Source organism: Aspergillus ambiguus, assembly GCF_047715705.1.
Source record: "Aspergillus ambiguus strain CBS 117.58 unplaced genomic scaffold BDV59scaffold_22, whole genome shotgun sequence".
Classification (NCBI taxonomy): Eukaryota; Fungi; Ascomycota; class Eurotiomycetes; order Eurotiales; family Aspergillaceae; genus Aspergillus; species Aspergillus ambiguus.
In genome coordinates this window covers 368,746-386,569 of record NW_027395535.1, presented here as the reverse complement: position 1 = coordinate 386,569, position 17,824 = coordinate 368,746, and the positions used below count along the sequence as shown (strand labels likewise).

At 52.7% G+C, this 17,824-nt stretch overlaps 5 protein-coding genes across 5 annotated transcripts; 3 read left to right on the top strand and 2 right to left on the bottom strand.

Annotated features, from left to right (window-relative positions):
- Positions 1–923: 923 nt before the first annotated feature.
- BDV59DRAFT_203194 (DEAD/DEAH box helicase) lies at positions 924–4,545 on the top strand (the record flags this gene model as incomplete). The annotated part of the gene is made up of 2 exons (XM_073694222.1): positions 924–977; positions 1,030–4,545. The coding sequence occupies 2 exons, from the start codon at positions 924–926 to the stop codon at positions 4,543–4,545; spliced, it is 3,570 nt and encodes a 1,189-aa protein (XP_073546696.1).
- Positions 4,546–5,335: 790 nt separating this feature from the next.
- BDV59DRAFT_203193 (putative dynamin family GTPase) lies at positions 5,336–7,696 on the top strand (the record flags this gene model as incomplete). The annotated part of the gene is made up of 5 exons (XM_073694221.1): positions 5,336–5,443; positions 5,502–5,774; positions 5,823–6,076; positions 6,129–6,261; positions 6,317–7,696. 5 exons carry the CDS (start codon positions 5,336–5,338, stop codon positions 7,694–7,696), a joined length of 2,148 nt encoding a protein of 715 aa, XP_073546695.1.
- A 294-nt stretch (positions 7,697–7,990) lies between these two features.
- Positions 7,991–9,020, top strand: BDV59DRAFT_203192 (ribosylnicotinamide kinase; the record flags this gene model as incomplete). The annotated part of the gene is made up of 2 exons (XM_073694220.1): positions 7,991–8,148; positions 8,210–9,020. The coding sequence occupies 2 exons, from the start codon at positions 7,991–7,993 to the stop codon at positions 9,018–9,020; spliced, it is 969 nt and encodes a 322-aa protein (XP_073546694.1).
- Positions 9,021–9,140: 120 nt separating this feature from the next.
- Positions 9,141–11,735, bottom strand: BDV59DRAFT_203191 (uncharacterized protein; the record flags this gene model as incomplete). Its single annotated transcript, XM_073694219.1, has 2 exons — positions 9,141–11,573; positions 11,625–11,735. 2 exons carry the CDS (start codon positions 11,733–11,735, stop codon positions 9,141–9,143), a joined length of 2,544 nt encoding a protein of 847 aa, XP_073546693.1.
- A 222-nt stretch (positions 11,736–11,957) lies between these two features.
- Positions 11,958–14,557, bottom strand: vosA. Its single transcript, XM_073696753.1, has 10 exons — positions 14,298–14,557; positions 14,119–14,186; positions 13,948–14,017; positions 13,729–13,874; positions 13,577–13,661; positions 13,458–13,504; positions 13,284–13,392; positions 12,905–13,232; positions 12,662–12,781; positions 11,958–12,598 (listed from the first exon to the last, which is right to left on the bottom strand). The coding sequence occupies exons 1-10, from the start codon at positions 14,345–14,347 to the stop codon at positions 12,329–12,331; spliced, it is 1,293 nt and encodes a 430-aa protein (XP_073546692.1). The 5' UTR covers positions 14,348–14,557; the 3' UTR covers positions 11,958–12,328.
- Between the last annotated feature and the right edge of the window lie 3,267 nt (positions 14,558–17,824).

The window sequence follows — 17,824 nt, the reverse complement described above, 5'->3', positions numbered from 1 at the left end:
TTTGCCGACTACGTTGCGGTGGGCTTTTGAGTATATGGTGGATGGCGTACATATATTTATGGGAAGGGTTCAGGTGATAATCATGGTTTTGGTTAATTTCTGTTCGGGACTTGTTGCAATTGCATGGAAATTGCTTATCCTACATAGTACTAATATAAATGCATCAATGAGACCAGTGATCAGCTTGCGAATGACAATCTATTCTCTTGACTCTTGACTGCTTGATCATCTTGTTGGCCTTAACGTATTTCCCGTGCGAGCGGGCCATCTGTGTATCCCATACTAATCGATCATTTTTTGACCTTCAACCACAATTCACTTGCTCTGTATAATATTATTAAAGTGGCATACTAAAGTAAATTGGATCCTAATATTGGAATTTTATAAGATATATGTACGTATATCTTTAGGTAATATATATTACACTGTATTTTTAAGTAATTTATTCTGAACTGATCCTTCAAGTTACATATTCGCTTATACATATATACAAAAGAGGTATATATACTCAATGTATATATAAATCTGTTACTAGTATCTCATTATAATTAAGCTAATGGTGGTGCAGATATTGGAGGTCAAAAAATGATCGATTAGTATGGGATACACAGATGGCCCGCTCGCACGGGAAATACGTTAGTTAACAAGGCATGCGTGCTTATCTAAGGCGGTTCCTGAGCCAAAAGCGGTGAGCACCATCGTCCAATCGCCTGGCACGAATGCGGAATCTTATCGCAGTCAAAAACGAATTATGCCGATAATTGTTCCTCCCAGTGTCATCATCTGAAGATGAACGCGCGGCGCTGGGAATCGCTCAAGTGAAGGCCTGTATGTGCTACATGGCTGTTCTCCAGCGGAGCCCTGTTGTATACCTCTGAAAGAGTACGAGGATAGCTTGGGTAATCCTGATCGGGGCTGTCGCGATGGCGTCTCAAGATGCGCGCCAACTGTCGTCGACAGAGACTCTCCAGAGAAATGTCAGTTTTCCGATACCAGTAGGCGTGCCACATGTGCTAATCTTCTTCTTAGATGTCTATTGCGCTGGAATCATGTCAAAGCACCACGGAAGCCTCTGTCTCTACTCCCGTCACCGCCAGCTCATCCATAGTGTCGGCCTCTGGGCCAACCGCAACACCGGCGGACACGTCCAGCGCCGCAGTCTACGGATTTATCCAGAACCTAGACATCTACATCCCCGTCGGGGTGTTGAAGAAGACCAACCTGTCACATTCGGGCCCTTCGATTATTCCTGAACAGGCCTACCGAGAGGTGGCCGGCCCAGAAGAGGATGGCTTCCCCCGTCAGGAAATCGCTAATCTAGAAAAACATCACTGGATCTGGACCAGCGCCTATCCTTGCCAGGGACGCCCCAACTGGAGCTTTGTCCGTGTATATGTCTTACCCGACGACGTCGGCCGCAAGATCATCCCCCGCTCGAGCTCTGCGCTACGACGCGCCTTGAAATCGGTGATGGCCAAAATCGACCGATCCCCCGAGGCCTGGGCTGGCGTGCTCCCTTCACTGGATAGAGACGTCGAAGAGATAGGCGGAGAGGACGAATCTCTTTGGTATATCTTCAACACCCTGAAAGACCCGGAACCCCAGGTCGAAAGGATGCGCAACCCCTACGCCAGGAACGCGATGGAGGACATCCTCGTGGCTGGTGCGACAGAGGAGATCAGTGTCCCGGGCCTGAAGACCCCCTTGTATCCGTACCAGCGCCGTTCCGCGGCTACCATGATACAGCGGGAGGCGCAGCCGGCGTCGATGTTAGACCCTCGTTTGCAAAGGCGGATCGCGCCGACGGGGCGGGAATACTACTACGACAAAGAAGAAGGCCGTATTGTCTGTGAGGAGAAGTTGTATTCTGAGGCTCGTGGCGGCATCCTTGCCGAGACTATGGGTTGTGGAAAGACGCTCATCTGTCTGGCCGTGGTCCTGGCGACCCGCGGTCACTTCCCGGAGATCCCGTTGGAGTATCAACAAATGGAGAATCCTATCCGTCACAAAACCGCCAGACTTGTTACCATGGCTGCCTCCGCCGCGGGACGGCTGTCGCTGCCGTGGAAGCGCCACTTCGACAACCTGGAGAGTATAGGGGAACACTATGGCGGATGCGTCAATGCCTGCGAAGAGAACCGTGGGTCGTACGTTATACCTCCCCCGCCTGCCAGACACAGTGGTCGAAGTGCCGTTGCGTATCCCCGGCCGCCGCCTCAGGAGCTGCTGCTTGGGCATGGGACGTTGATCGTTGTCCCGCCCAATTTGATGAACCACTGGGAACATGAGATCCAAAATCATACGGAGGGACTAAAGGTGCTCGCCTTGCGGACTCCTTCGGACGTGACACCGTCTGTGGAGACGCTTCTGGAATTCGACATCGTGCTGTTCTCCCGAACCCGCTTCGAGAAGGAGGCTGGGGAGGTTGTGAACAATCGCCGCCACTCGGTCCTGCCTGTTAAGTCTAAGCTGACGAAAATCCACTGGCTTCGGATTATCGTCGATGAGGGCCATAATGTCGCGGGCGACGGGCACAAGACGAATATGGTGCATATCTTAAACCAGCTTCATGTGGAGCGTCGATGGGTTGTGTCTGGGACGCCATCCAATAACATGTACGGGGTGGAGGTCAGTTTGGCCTCACGCGAGACTCACACGAGCGACACCGACCTGTCAGAGGCTACCGCGGCTGTGCTCAGTGGCAGACGGAAAACGGGGAGCGCCATCGAGAACGAGCTTAAGGACCTCGACAAGCTCCGTCACACTGTCGTGGAGTTTCTGGACCTCAAGCCCTGGTCGAATTCCCGCGTCGACGACCCTGCGAACTGGACAACCTATATGAAGCCGGTCGGGGAAAATGGGAAGCGCCGAAAGGCGCCCTCGCTCCGAGCTACACTGCAAAGTCTGGTTGTTCGTCATCGTATGGAGACTATCAACAGTGAGATTACGCTCCCGCCGCTGTACAACACGGTTGTTCGTCTGGATCCCACGTTCTACGACAGACTGAACCTCAATCTGTTCATCTTCATTCTGGCTGTCAACGTGATTACGTCTGAACGGAAGGATCAGGACTACATGTTCCATACCCGAAACCGAACGCATCTGAGTCAATTCATTAGCAATCTGCGGCAGGCTGGCTTCTGGTGGGCCGGCTCGGAAGGCGATCTTCCTGGAACCATTGATATTGCGAATAAATATCTAGACAACAATCGGGCGAAGATGACCGACGATGATATCGCGCGGCTGATAGAGGGGATCCGGGTAGCGCGGATCGCTCTCGACTGTGGAAGCTGGAATGCCTTCAAGAACCTCCACGAACTCGGCGTGTTCGTCGAGAACTTCCCTTCCCATGCCCAAAGCCTATGGGCGTTGGATTCGTCGTCCTCAGCTCCCACTAGCCCTCTCCTCCTGGGCATCACCCAGGCTCACCAGGCGCAGAAGTTCGTGACCAGTCACCTTCACCTCCCCGACCCGGCGGAAGGTCTTGCAGGCGCTGGCATCAAAGTGCGCAGCGAGCTCGCCGAACACGCTAACCGATCCGATCCCACCAAGAAGAGCACCCCGGACAAGCAAGCGAGGACAAAGTCGCCCAAGAAGGCACACAAAACCTTTACGAAGAACCTTTTCAAAACCCTACCCCCGGAGTCGCCCCTCGCTCGGACAAAGCTCGTAGCGACGGCATCGGCGAAGCTGACATACCTTCTGGACCAGGTGAATGCGCTGCACAAGGAGGAGCAGATCCTGATATTTTACGACAACAACAACACGGCATTCTGGATCGCGGAGGGCCTGGAGCTTCTAGGTATCAGTTTCCGCATCTACGCCAACACCCTGAAACCCGCCGTGCGGACGGCCTATCTGAAGCTGTTCCGGGAATCAGAGGAAGTCCGCGTCCTCCTCATGGATCTCGCGCAAGCCTCGCACGGCCTACACATCGCGAACGCCTCCCGCGTGTTCATAGTCAATCCGATCTGGCAGCCCAACGTGGAGAGCCAGGCGATCAAGCGGGCCCACCGGATCGGCCAACGACGGCCGGTCTTCGTCGAGACCCTCGTCCTCAAGGACACGCTCGAGGACAGGATGCTGAAGCGACGCAAGGCCATGTCGGACATGGAGATCCAGCGCGCGGAAAAGGACCTCCTGGACGACCAGACCATGAGCTCGATCATCGAGGCCGAGCGGTTCCTCCCCATCGCTGAGGACGAGGCGTCTGCGTCCGTCAAACTCGCATACCTGCGCAACCCCCCGGGGTTCTTCGATCGACACAAGCTTGCCCTCGCAGATGACTTTTACGATAACCCCCCGATGCACCACCAGACCAGTCTGACGTCGACATCGACGTCAACCCCTAAGCGCAAGCGCGTGGCCATCGTAGACCGTGATACCAGCATTGGCGATGAGCCGGAAATTGTAAGCCCTAAACGCCCCCGGCCTACCGGCCATGTCGGGTTTCTGTCTCCAACAATCAGCTCGGGGGACGCCGCTCCGGTGGTGCAGGAGTCAAGGGAGTCAAAGCCCAAGAAGACAGTGTCGATATTTGGGTAGTTGTAGAGTTAGTTGTCCACGTGTACTTGTTTACTTGTATGCACCTACACGTATTATGTTTTCTAGACCGACCGTCGTGTCGTTGACCCCGGGATATCGCTGTTTGTATGTAGCTGTATGAACAGTTGGGAAGAGGGGCTTTATACCACCGTCAATAAATAGAGATCTTCTCTCCATTTTCTCGTACGATCGGCTCCATTCCGCTTTCGTTGCTTTCCATTAACTTAGTATTCGGACATCGTTTGAGCTGGCTGAAGGTATATTCCAATGGATTATGAAAAAAGTTCATGTCGCCAAATATATGTGTTTTATCAATTGCTTCAGTTCTCTATATGACTGGGTGGCTGAGTCTATATCCACAAGGCCAGAGCAAGGCAGACCTCGAGACGAGACGAACCAAGAGTGGGGTGTAACAACAAATGTATGGACATGACGGTCCCTACTATCTGTCCGAATACTCTCCGTATTTCCGGGCAATAACTGGTACCAGGAGCTGCAGGCTATGGAGACTTGAGGCACAATCATTCATAATGGGGGTACAGGTGGAGCGCTTCTAGCTTAAGGACGAATGAGTGGGTTTCATGGTAGTACTTGGACTGGGGTCTAGCGGCTGTTAGCATATCTCCTAATGCATGGTGACTGCGGCAAGGCTCCAACTAAGTATAGTAGACGGTTCTAAGTCGGCGTTTACAGTGTGGTTTTAAAACCGACGCGTACCCCCCTGACTGGAATAAGGAGAACAGTGGAAGAAGCAGGATTCGTGCGAGTAAACTACCAGAGAGCCGTCACCATGGGGAAACGAGTCCGCCACTTCGTCGGAGTCGAAAGCTCAGAGCAGCTGGCCTTTATCGATGAGCTTCAGGAGCTTGGGCTGAGCAGCACAATTAATCTGCCAGAGGTAAGTCAAGTGGCTGTAGGTGTAAGATGATCAAACCACAGCTAATGAGATATACCAGCTTGTGGTAGTTGGAATGCAGAGTACCGGCAAGAGCTCAGTGCTACAAGCCATAACCGAAGTTTCTTTTCCGGTCAAGGGCTCTATGTGCACTCGCTTCCCAATTCAGATTTCTTTCAGACAGACCTCTGCCTTAAATAAGCGCCCAGTGAAGGCTACTATTGTGCCAGGACGACTATCGGAAAATGACGAGGCTTTCCTCATGCGCTTGCAGGAATTCAGAGTTGAAAAGGAAGAGCTGACTCCGGATGTGATGGAAGAGGTCATAAATGCGGTATGTTGGATAAGCACAGACTGGTATCCTCATCGCTCATACAGCTAGGCAACGGAGTGTATTTTCGGTGAACAGAAGCCAGGCAAGAAGCCAAGTCTGAGCGATTCTACGCTCCGGATTGAGCGGTCGGGTCCAGATGAGATGCATTGGACGATTGTCGACCTCCCGGGCCTCATACGGAAAGGCCAACCGAATAAGACGGAAAGCCGTGTACCCGAAGAAGAACACCACACGCAGCCTAATGCGGCAGTTGCTTGGGAACTATCTCGCACATACCTAGCAAACGAACGGAATATTGTCTTGTACGCGGTCGGACGAGATCCATGATAATGTATGAAAGCTGACAACTCCCAGGGTAGTCGTCGACGATTCGGACGCAGAGCGACACAACACTTTCGACCTAATTGAAGACGTACCCGGATCAGAAAGCCGGTGCATTGGCGTGCTAACGAAATGCGATCGCAAACAGGAAGGCTCCGACGATTGGGTATGTATGACCGCTTGGGAATTTATGCCTTGTGGCGCTAAGAGCCAAATTACAGATGGTCAAACTCCTGCAAAATGATCTGAATGATTTGCCTAGTATTCCTCACCTCGACCACGGCTGGTTCGGATTGCGAAACAGGATACCTGCTGAGACCCAAATCACCGACGCTGAGCGCGACGAACGAGAAATCATCGAGTTCTCTCAGAAGGCTTGGGAGGCAGTCCCGAAGGATAGGACAGGCATACGGTCGTTGATGAGATACGTTGACAGGGAGCGGCGGTCCCAAATCCAGTCAGACCTCCCCCATATCATTGCAGAGATTCGCCAGAAACTTCGCGAGTGCGAGTCAGACCTTAACAGAATGGGAGAGGAGCGCGATAACCCCAAAGCCCAGCGATACTTTGTCTTACAATTTTGTAACGAAATGCAGAGAATGGCGAATGCGGCCCTAAAAGGCCAATACCAGGATGTGCCGTCGAAGGATCCGAGAATCATGCTTCGATACCAAGTGCAGCGTCGGCTGGATCGATTTTACAAAGAGATGATCAGCCCAGACCACATGTCGATTCTGTTTACGAGATATCAGGAGGACCTGGAAGCGCTTAGCATGTTGGATCCGGAAGAGTGGGAGGGAAAGGTCATGAGTGCCCCTGGCATATATTCCGAGATCTACAAGGAAGCCAAAATCAGTGAGGGACGCAGCCTTCCAGGAAGTGTCCACCCAGATGTGGAGGAAAAGATGTTTCGGAAGCTTTCAGCACACTGGGAGAAGATTGCTCGAAGCTTTGTTGAAGACGTGAAGGAGCTCACAAAGAACTGCCACGACGTTCTATTGAGGATAGCCATACCGAACAGCAAAGTGCGATTGGAAGTGAGTCGGTTTGTCGGAAAGACGCTGGAAGAGTGGAACAAAGATGCAGACGCGGCTCTTTGTGAACTTATCGAGGACAACCAAGCCCGCCCGCTCGTGACTCGCAACCCCACGTTGATCTCTGAGGCTATAGTTGCAGATCAACAACGAGGCGATATTTTACTCGGCAAGAAGTCCAAGACCGTAACGGCCCGATCTTTTGACCGCACAACCAACGAACACACTGAGGGGACGCGTAGCAGTCACGACAACCCACCACGTTTCATCTCGACCCTGCTGAGCCAGGTGTTTTTCGTCCGTGCAAGACTTGAATCATACTACTATATTGCGTTGTACCGATTCATCGATAACGTGGCAATGCAAGTTATAGAGCGCCATGTGCTGGGATCCAAATGCCCCATGCTCACGGTCTCTGTCAAGACCTTTGCCAACCTAGACGACGAGGAGTTGAACAACATTGCCGGGGAGGAAGAAAATGATGTTCGCATGCGTGCGAAGCTGGAAAGAACTCGGTCTCGATATGTCCAGGCACTTGAAAAGTGGGAGAGATTGAGAACACTTTAGGGTGAATTTGGGTACTGGCTCCATCCTGTTGCAACCAGTAGGCATGTGGGTGTGGAAATCGAAGACCCAAATGGAGGGCGCGCATGTCTTTAGCTGTCCCTTATAGTAAATTGAACAGGTACATTCCCACACTGAGCGTATATCCGAGGAAGAGAGTGAGTGACAGAGTGAGTAAGTACAAAGGGAAGTCCATCAGATAACGAAAACGGCGATCACGTGGCCCCGCTCGAGCTTAGATCAACTCTATGTAAATCCGGCTTATCGCCGATCCCATATCAACCTCACTGAACAAACATGCCCAAAGCCCACATAATCGGCATCTCCGGCCCCTCCTCCAGCGGCAAAACCACCCTTGCCCGCCTCCTCCAGAACATCTTCTCCAAGCTCGACCTAGACCCACCCTTAACCAGCTTCATCATCCACGAAGATGACTTCTACTACCCTGACGACAAGTCCGTCCAAGGCCCCCCTTTCCCTTCCCCACACCCCACCACCAGCTAACCCTCCCAAAAGAATCCCCTACACGACCACTCCGTCCGGCAAAACCCTCCAGGACTGGGACACCATCGCCGCTATCGACGTCTCCTTCCTGTCCGCAACGCTAGGCTACGTACGCACTCACGGCGCCCTCCCCCGGCGCCTCAAGTCCATTCAGGACCTGAACGAGGCGTCCGACGCCGGCGTTGACGAGGCGACCCTCGCCCAGCTCCGTCAACACGTCCGGCAACGGCTCCTCACCCGACGGTCGTCGGCGACGGCGGCGGCGGCGGTCCCTCCGACCATCACCTTCCTGGAGGGATTCCTCCTGTTCAGTCCGCCCGAGTCGGAAGACAAGACGCATGTGCTTCGTCCCGTGCATGATAGGCTCGACGTGCGGCTGTTCCTGCCCGCACCGTATGACCTCGTCAAGGCCCGTAGGGAAAGTCGCAGTGGGTATGTGACGAGTGGGCCAGCGCCGGCGCCGGCGCCGGATACCACGCCATCATCGGCTACGAATGCGAGTGTGAACGCCAGTGAGGAGGTCGACCTGGAAGGGCCCGATGATCGGCCGCCGCAGAATTTCTGGGTCGATCCGCCGGGGTATGTCGACGATATCGTGTGGCCGCGATATGTGCAGGATCACTCGTGGTTGTTGCTTCCTGAGGATGGGGATAGTACGTCCGGTGGAGATGCACAGGAGTGGGTTCGCCGCGTTGGACAGGGGGTCAAGGTGAGGACTGATGCTGGAGTAGCTGTTGCGCCGGGTCAGGGCCAAAAGCTGATGATAGAGTTGTTGAGGTGGGCGGTTGACGCGGTGGTGGAGTTCATAGAGAAAGAACAATAGAATATGATTCATGACTAGAAGACTATGCTGAGCTCTACTTACACACCAATCAGTCAAGTAAGCACAGACACTTTGGCTCCTCTCTCGTAGTAGGGATCATGCATCTCGCTGGACGACGCCTTAGACTGAGATGGTATTACTGTGATCAGTGGACTTTGATTCTCGATGTTGTTCATTCTGATGAACAGTCAATCCTTTCCACCCAAGGAAATAATCAATCCGGTCTCTCAAAGTAGTGGCATTTGCGTTATAGTTCGGCACTGTACCTCTCCTCTTGGCACGTCGTTTGCGCCAATCCACTATTTCTGCGTGCTTCTCAATTGGGTCCTGCATCACAGGCTCAGGATCTTTCTCCGGATCAAGCTTTTTCTCTGCAGATAGAATAGGCGAGTCTGGATAGGACGGACAGATGCATGCAGGATACAGTGTAGCATTCCCACTGTAGTACGACTCACGGCCTTGCTGAGCCATTCCGCCAGTGGGATCCCAAATTCGGCAGTTGTCATACGTTTTGATACGTAAGCCTTCCATAAGGAACGGGAGAAGCAGAATGGTAAATAGGAGACCCACTACCAGCAGGAGAATAAAAAAGACCTGGTATCCATCCAATGGCGGACTTTCAGACCTGTCAACCTCCAGTTTTTCAATGATTTTAGCCACTGTGGAAGTTTCCTCCGAAGTGCTGTCAGTTGTTGTCGACTCTTTACTCGGGGTTTGGCCGCGGACTTCTAATCCAAGCTCTGACCCCATTTCCGGGCCACTATCTTGATCTTTCATCTTGGAGCTTTGCTGTTCAACATCAGACTGCAAGGCCTCCATCGCTGGGTCAGACTCCAACCTAGCCAACGCACTTCGAAGCTTGGACCTGTTAAGCCAGGAGTCAGGCAGTTCTGGGGATATAAAAGGAAGAAAATGTCCTCGTTTCTGCTCTGGAATTGCAGATTCCCAGGTGAGGCAAAATTCGTCAAAGTCTCTCGAGGAGCAAATAATCTGAATGCGAGAGACAATTTCCATCGTAGTGGAAACATTATCAGAAAGCTGGATCACTTGCAGGCCTTCGTCCTTGGGGTCAATTGCGCATTGAGAGAAGCTCCCCGGGCCTCCTTCTACCCTGACGAAGAAGTAACACCTCTCGGTGGCGACGTAAAGGTTGTTGAATTTCAACGAGCACATTGCGTGATACCTCATCCGGAGATCAGACAGGGGTTCGCCACCACTTTTTTTCTGAACATACGTGGTTTTTATGCATTGATTCACTGTGAAGTCTCTGAGGGGCCCGTAATATTCCTGGTCATAGACACACATTGGGAATCGGAGGGGCTCAAGGTTGGCGAATTCTGCGACAAAACAGTTCTCCACCATATTGTATCTATACAGAGTTGTGGTAGAAAATTCAATTACCTGACCTTGAGAAACCAGAAACATGAACATTCCGTTCTGATCGTCTCTAAGTTTCGGTAACCCCGGGATAATCAACGTGTGCCATCGAGGGGAATGCAGTGGCTGATCAATCCGTTGACCCTCATCAATCATAGCGACACTGGCATGGATAACGATCCTGTACACTCCTTGACGGACGCCTGCAGGGCATTCCATGTAAAGGATACCATCGGCATTTTTGATAATTGGTTCCACCACTAGTACCTGGGACGTGGGAGATAGATTGTGGGTATGGAGAAGTTGAGGGGTATCTTGATGCGGTCCTCCACGGTTCTGTGCCGCCGTTGAGGCTGATTGCTGACGACCGAGATCCGTATCCAGGCGCTGAAGCACCGGAATAAGACTTTTCGATTTGACAGGTGACTTCTGCTTGTCCAAGGATTCCTGTGCCTCACAAGAGCTTCCGGTTTTCGCAGGGGGTGTAATACCGAATGGAAAGTCTGCAGACTCTTTGCCACAAGCTTCGCTTATTATGTTCTTGAAGCCACTGATAAGGCTTTCTTCCAGATCAGTAATAGCCGATATCGAGGAGCTCTTGACGCGTCGAGACTTCAGTGGAGCCGAGCTCTTGGCCGACTTCTTCGGAGATGCAGAGGCTGCCGTTTTTCTGGTCCTTGCCTGGATGGTTGGGTCCTCACGCGCATCGAGCCGGCTCCTCTGGGAGGTGTTTTCCTTTTCGTTCCCTGAGTCCGTAAGACACGCGGTTTTGGCATCTCTTTTCCCCGAGTCGTGTGACTCCTGTCCGTTCGTATTCACGGAAGACATAGATTGAGTGCCTGTAGTAGGGATCGACGGCCTCAGGGGTTCACCTATTTCCAGGAATGGGGACTCTAGGCTTGCTCCATGCTGAGGCAGAGGGCATTCATCTGGCACGGGAGGATGCATCGCAAAGATCTCAGTCCCGGATGTGGATGCTGGGGGACAGGCTTCAATAGAGACTTGCTCATCCTCTCCACTGGCACCGGCATTGCCGTTTAGGAAAGCGAACAAGGGACTGTCGGGGTTCTGCGACGGGTCGTGCATGTCGATATGGAAATGCTTGACTTTGCACAACCGAATCGACGAGGATCTAGCATCAAGTATGTGGAGACTGGCATTTGGAAGACACTGGACCTGTTCGTTTGGTCAGACAGGACACTATTCAGGGACAAACGCATGGCTTACCTCCATTGATATCCTGACTTTCGCGGGATGATCAGGTATACCGTCCCAAGCACCTCGTACCTCCAGGCTGGTAGGTTCGAGGAGAGACGGGGGCTGCTGGTCAGATGTCATGGTTTGGTTAAGGAACAAGGAGTAGTTATGTGAAAGGGTGTACGAGGGTGAACGAGCTGAAGGACGAAACGAAGGTAGTGAGGAGAGAAGGTTGAGAGGGAAAGAGAGGAAGAGAACAGAAGTAAACAAGAACAGAAGTAGCAGGCCTGGCCTCAGGCCGCCCACCACCCTTGGCAGGCAACAACGAAGGCCCTTCACTTGGTACGGGATTTGTACGATCTCCTCAATGTAATTAATAGATGATAGTTCAGGAGGATAAAGTCGATATGTACAAGGGAAGGTCGTAAGAGGAAAAAAAATCCCCAGAGGGAACAACACGTCGAAAGAGAATCAAGGACAAACAGCACCTAAAGCCCCGCTAATACGGTTACCCTTTTTATGCCCCGAGGCGCCAGTGTATCCCCCAAGAGCCACCCATTCTGTGCCCAGAACACCCAGTCTATACCGAACCCAAACCAAAGATCCCGCATAACCCTCGCAATACCCAAAACCAACCAAACAAAAGAAAGAACACCAAAGGAACAAGAGCAAATTAAGCAAGGATGCGCAACTCACGGCCGAGGCAGACGCAACATCCCTGGGCTTGGTGCAGATCACCGAGGAGTTCCATCCGCTGAACCCGGGTGTTCGAACGGCGCCTGACCAGGGGGGACACCAAATCGTTCCGCTTCATTCATCGGTTGCGACGGAAGGATAGGGGTGGCCGCTTGCGAGGACTGGTCATAATAGCCCCTTGCCGCGGCACCATTACTTCCCTGGGCCATATTGCGACTTCGTTGCAACGGAGGAAGGATGGTCGATCCCGCCTGGTACTGCGACCGCGGATATGCTTGAGGCATCATCGCTCCTGTCGAGTCTGCTGTCTATCCCAGAAATTTATGGTCGTTAGCTTTTAGTTTGAAGCGGAGGGTGTATGCTAAACGTACAGGTGTCCCTGGGGGGTTCGCCATTCCAAAGGGCTGCATTGTGGCCTGTTGACTCGATCGATGTGCACCCGGATCTTGCATTTGCGGGACTTGGGCAGACGAGGGAATCCCGTACGAGAGCTATAGACGGTCAGCAAATGCGCATCTACCGGGGGTTCGCAAAAGCCCGTGGACCCCGGTTTTCGCGCCTCCTCACGGCCTCTGGGCGATTTGAACCCGATCGGAAACTGGGGGCAGACGAACTGAATAATCTGGCACTCCGGCGTGGCCTGTGGGGTATCCTGGCATGATGGGCGTTGGGTAAGCCCCAGGTTGATTCGAATACATGGCTGCAGCCTGGGGATAGGCTTCGATCTGGCGCATCCGCCCATCTGCGTCGTACATGCCTCTGTTGCCAAAGTCGATCGAAGTGCGTTGGCGTTTCACTGGACCACCTCCGTAGTAGGCATAGTCTCGACCCGTTGCTGCATACCCACCAAAGGCATTGCCAGGCATCTGCATTGATGATCGTTCCGGAGAACGGGGAGGTAAAGGTTGAGGGTAGTCCTCTGGCCGCGGAACTTGGCGTTTTCTGGCGGGGGTTAGTTCTGCGCTGCGCGGATGGTCGGGTCTCCGAACTCACATCAGCGTCCTGGGTTCTTTCCTAATCCTGAGTTTTACGCCCTGGTCTGCAAAGGATCGTGATAGGAACGTCGACTCCGCCATTCCCGGGAAGCTCTTTGGGGGGGATACTTTGGTTGGGTTAGCGTCAGGTTCCCAGTTTCAGACGCAGACGAAAAAAAGCCCAGCTTCTTACCAGTGAAACGTTCCGAGATGATAGATTTTAGGTAATAGACCATATCTCTGCGCGCGGTCAAGTTAGTAGGTCCATTTGAGGGCGAAATCAGCTCGCGTGGTAAGACCAGAGGCACGTACTTTCGCATCTCGAAGAGGGTGAATTTCAGTCGAAAATCACCCTCGATCTTCACCGACAGATCTCCGAAAACGAAGAATCCTCCATCTGACAGCCATTGGATCAGCTAAGGAGTCCAGAATCAGCCGCGGTGAGCGTCTGCGCCGGGGCTTACCAGTGTTGTCCACGTCCTTCAAGCGGTGCAGTGACGAAACCAGAGTCCCCGTCAGAGCTGTGGACGGAGGCACGGGAACTGGGACGTCCTCGCTGGCATCGTACAAGCTGCAACACATGAAATAGTAGGGGCTCTGGAGGTAGTGCCTACGGAGGGCGGTCAGCCACCGGGAGTTCCGCGCAGCGAGAACTGGGCGGGTGGAAATGGAGGTCAACGTACTGGGCCAAGTAGGTGCCATCCTCTTTCACTCGGATTTGCACAATCGGTGGGGGATCGACCGGCTTGCGCTCTGAGGCGCCAAACGGTCAGTTAGCTCGTTCGGGACGGCGGGGAGACGCTGGACGACCAGCGGTCACGGCCATCCGCGGGGGTCTCCATTCAACAACGCACCTTTCTCCTTCCCACCCGCCACGCGCGCCCGATTGGGCTGCTGGCGAATGATCAAGTCAAATTCCGAACTGGGGGATAACATTGTCAGTGGGAAACCCTGGAGTGCTGAGTGACGAGGGGAAACCCCAGTTAGAGAGCTCGTTGGCGGGCGAGAGGGGGACTGAGGCCATCGGACTCACCTCTGAGGATCGCGAGCTAGAGAGGCGTCCGAAAACGTCGACGCACTCATCAAGGCTAGATCGACGGGAGAGCCAGCGAGGGGAGATCAAGGTAGACTCGGGGAGAACCGTAGACGAGGCGACGCTGGGAACCAGGACTGGATTCCAACGGGAATGATCAGGGGAGGGGTAAACCAAGGAGAGAGGAGGAAGAGGTTGGAAAAGGCGAGAATGGATGGTTTTACAGAAGGATGAGAGAAGCCACGGATCGGCGAGGAGGGAGCTGTGGTTCAAAGGAAGCCGACTAGAGCGAAGAAGAGGAAGAGGAAGAGGAGGAGGCAAAGAATGATACGTAGTGGGGTGGGTTAGAGGGGGATAAATTGGGGGTGGGTTTGATCAAAGAGTTGCTGCTGCTATGTTAAGGATGGGACAGTGGTAGCTGTGTCGTAGAGACACGGGGAGTCCGCCGGCGAGCCAGGTGGAAGCAGCTGATGATGAAGAAGAAGAAGACGGAGTGGAGAACTTGTGCAGGTGGTAATCTAGAGAGCAAGACCGAGAGGCGCGCGCAACAGGCCGAGTTGGAGAGAGGCTGTTACGAAAACGGCGCCTGCGGAGTGGAAAGTGGTAGAGGCTGGATTGGGATGGTGTCGTCAATGCAAGCGGCAACAGCCCAGCGCAGAGCCGAGCACGGTTCCAGACAAACCTTAACCGACGTCAGTTTGGTGGATGTAACCAGAGAGAAGACGAGGAAAAAAGAGAGGAAAAGAATCAAAAATAGAATCAAATCAAATAAAAAAATAAATAAAATAAAATAAAATCGACTGAAAAGAAGAGAGGGAATAGGTTGCGGGAAAATATTCAACGGCGTGGTGAATTGCTCTGTTCCGACCGTCAATTTGGTTCATCCAATGGGTGTCCGGATGTCCATTCCATTCACCATGTACGCTGTACAGTGAGATAAAATATCATAAAGAAGTAAAAAGAATTCAAACAAGAGAAAAATAATAAAATAGAATAGAATAGAATAGAATGAGTGAAATTAAAAAAAAAAAATAAAATAAAATAAAATAAAAAAATAAAATATTCACCTCTGTGGCGGAAGACTGCACTGCCCAACGATAAGACGGTAGCTGAATGATGGGTCAACTTTCTCTCTTTGCCTCTGAGTGAACTCTGTGACCGACCTCTGACGCACAGTAAAAATTCAAATAATAACAACAGCCCCTAAGATCTTCGGAATAATACTAATAAAAAACCGTCTGGAGGGTCGAGAAGGTTTCTGGCAGGAAATATTTCAGACAGCACCACAGAGCTGAACCAAAGTTGAACCACCAGCAGACGTGACTACCGGTGGAGCTGTACCATCACAAGAGACCACGCCGGCCACTTTTCGGCCGTCAAGTGGTCGTTCCCAGTCAGAGGTCGACCACGGTTGAGTAGACGGGCTAAAGGGTGTATCAGTACTGACGATCCGACAGGAACCGTGGCGGCGTAAAGATGATGCGCACATTGGCAAAAACCCCGAAAGTGGAAAATTAATAGGGCAAATCGGACAAAAAAAATTATAAAAAAAAAATTGAGGTTAAAAAAAAAAGAATAAAAAAGGGAATAGTAAAAAAAAAATTATGAGATTCACTTCGGCCACCTGCGCAAGGCCAAAGTCTGTTCGATTCCCTTGTCTAGGCCGATTCGATAAGATGACCGATCGAGCTAAGCAGGAAATCCTCCGCGTTTGATGGTCAAACCACCACTTCGCATGCTCCTTCTCAACGGTTTTGGCTTCACGCACGCGGAGATGGTGCCGGTTATGCAAGTGATCAGACCCGTATCTGGGGGGCCACCACGCAGGGTCTCTGCCGATGTCCCCGTACTAGTAGCCCAGGCACAGCGTGTACGCCCGTTGTGTATTCGTTCTGTACCTTATTAGTCAGATACCAGACGTCCTCCGTGCTTTCCCTCTGTCTCTAGTCCACTGGCTTTCTTCCTCGACTTACCGGGCCTGCAGTCAGGGGCGGTCCCTTTGATGATGGTTCCTCCCGAGGGCACCACCCTCATCCGTAGATCCTTTGTTTACGCCCCTTCCCCGGCGATTCCTTTGTCGTCTCCTGACCCATCATGTCAGTCTCGTTCTCACCATGGGACATGCTTCAGTGGATCGATTTCTCCCGATATCAGATACCCCCGTACCTACCTGTGTCTGTGCGAGACCCTCTTTGTGCCAAACCAAGGCGTGGTTCCGCGTTCCACGCAGAGTGATCCCAAGGGAAGATACCGACAGTCAGCACAAGAAACCCAGGGCTCCCGGGGTCCCACTCCAACTTCGTCGAGCTCGGGGTATCGTTAGTAAACCCCTCTCCCTCGTCGAAGAAGATAAACCTGGTTGAAAGGGCCGACAGAATCCAGATTGCGGAGCTGCGAAAGCGTCTCGCGGTCGTATGGCGGCGGTCCAAGCACAAACTGGCTCGAGTTGCGACGAGGTGGCTAACGTGGGCTGTGTCACGGGATGAACGTTCCCGATGCTTTGTTCCTCCTCCTGTCTGCCAACGAACCCTAACCCAGATCGAGTCGAGTCGAATCTGCCCGTTTCCAGTGGGATGACCCGCGGGGACCTTGTCTTGGATTCGTGTGACGATGAACCGTCGGTCCCACGTCTTTTTCGCACACAATGCTCGAACTCGTCAACTGATGAGATGGACTGATTAAACCAGGGGCTCACATTACTCCTAGAGAGCAAAAAAAGAGGAGAAATTCCTTTCCACGAACGTCTGTCGCGCAACAAACTCCAGGGAGAGAGCCGTGGGGAGCCGACGGCTTTTTCAACGTGAAGTGCGGTCGTGGGGAAAAGGTCCGGCGGACGCGCCTACTTATTTTTTTAGCTGCATCTTTGCCGGACCTAGTTCAGTGGACATATCACATCGACTGGACCAGAATCGTGACATGCAGGTCGCTGAGGCTGCGTTCTCCACACGGGCTTTTCAGATCGCTGTTCGGCGGGGGCGGATTGGGCTGACGAGGAGATATGCCCTCAAGGATGGCTGTCTCCTCCGCAGCGGATCCATCGATTGAGGGGGTGTGTTGTGGCGCGGTTGGTATGCACGAGTTAGGGCCCTGGGAAAGAGATCGTCAAGGGTGGTGGATGGTTCCTCCTCACTGGTCTGGACAGGGTTTCAGAAATGAGCAGCTAACCTTACTCAAGGAGAGGGCTGGGGACATCTGGGTGGACTACGCTGTCTCCCGCGTATCGCTCGAGGATCCCGGAGCATGCTGTGAGAAAGAGTGCGGGCGACAATTACACTTTTTTCCTGGTTTTTTCTTTTTTTTTCCCCTGCCCAACTTTTGCACCTCGGCTTTGGGCCATCCCTTCCCCTAGCTGCATCCCTCAACGTATACACATCCTTGGGCGTTCATCCGCAGAGGGTACCCTGCAACTAGCCGCATCTTTCTGCGATGGGGAACCCACAATGGCATCATCCGGACCAGCGGGCATTAGCCACTCCCATGGTGGTGACTCCGGATGGGATCACATTGTTGGATACAGCGGTTTCTTC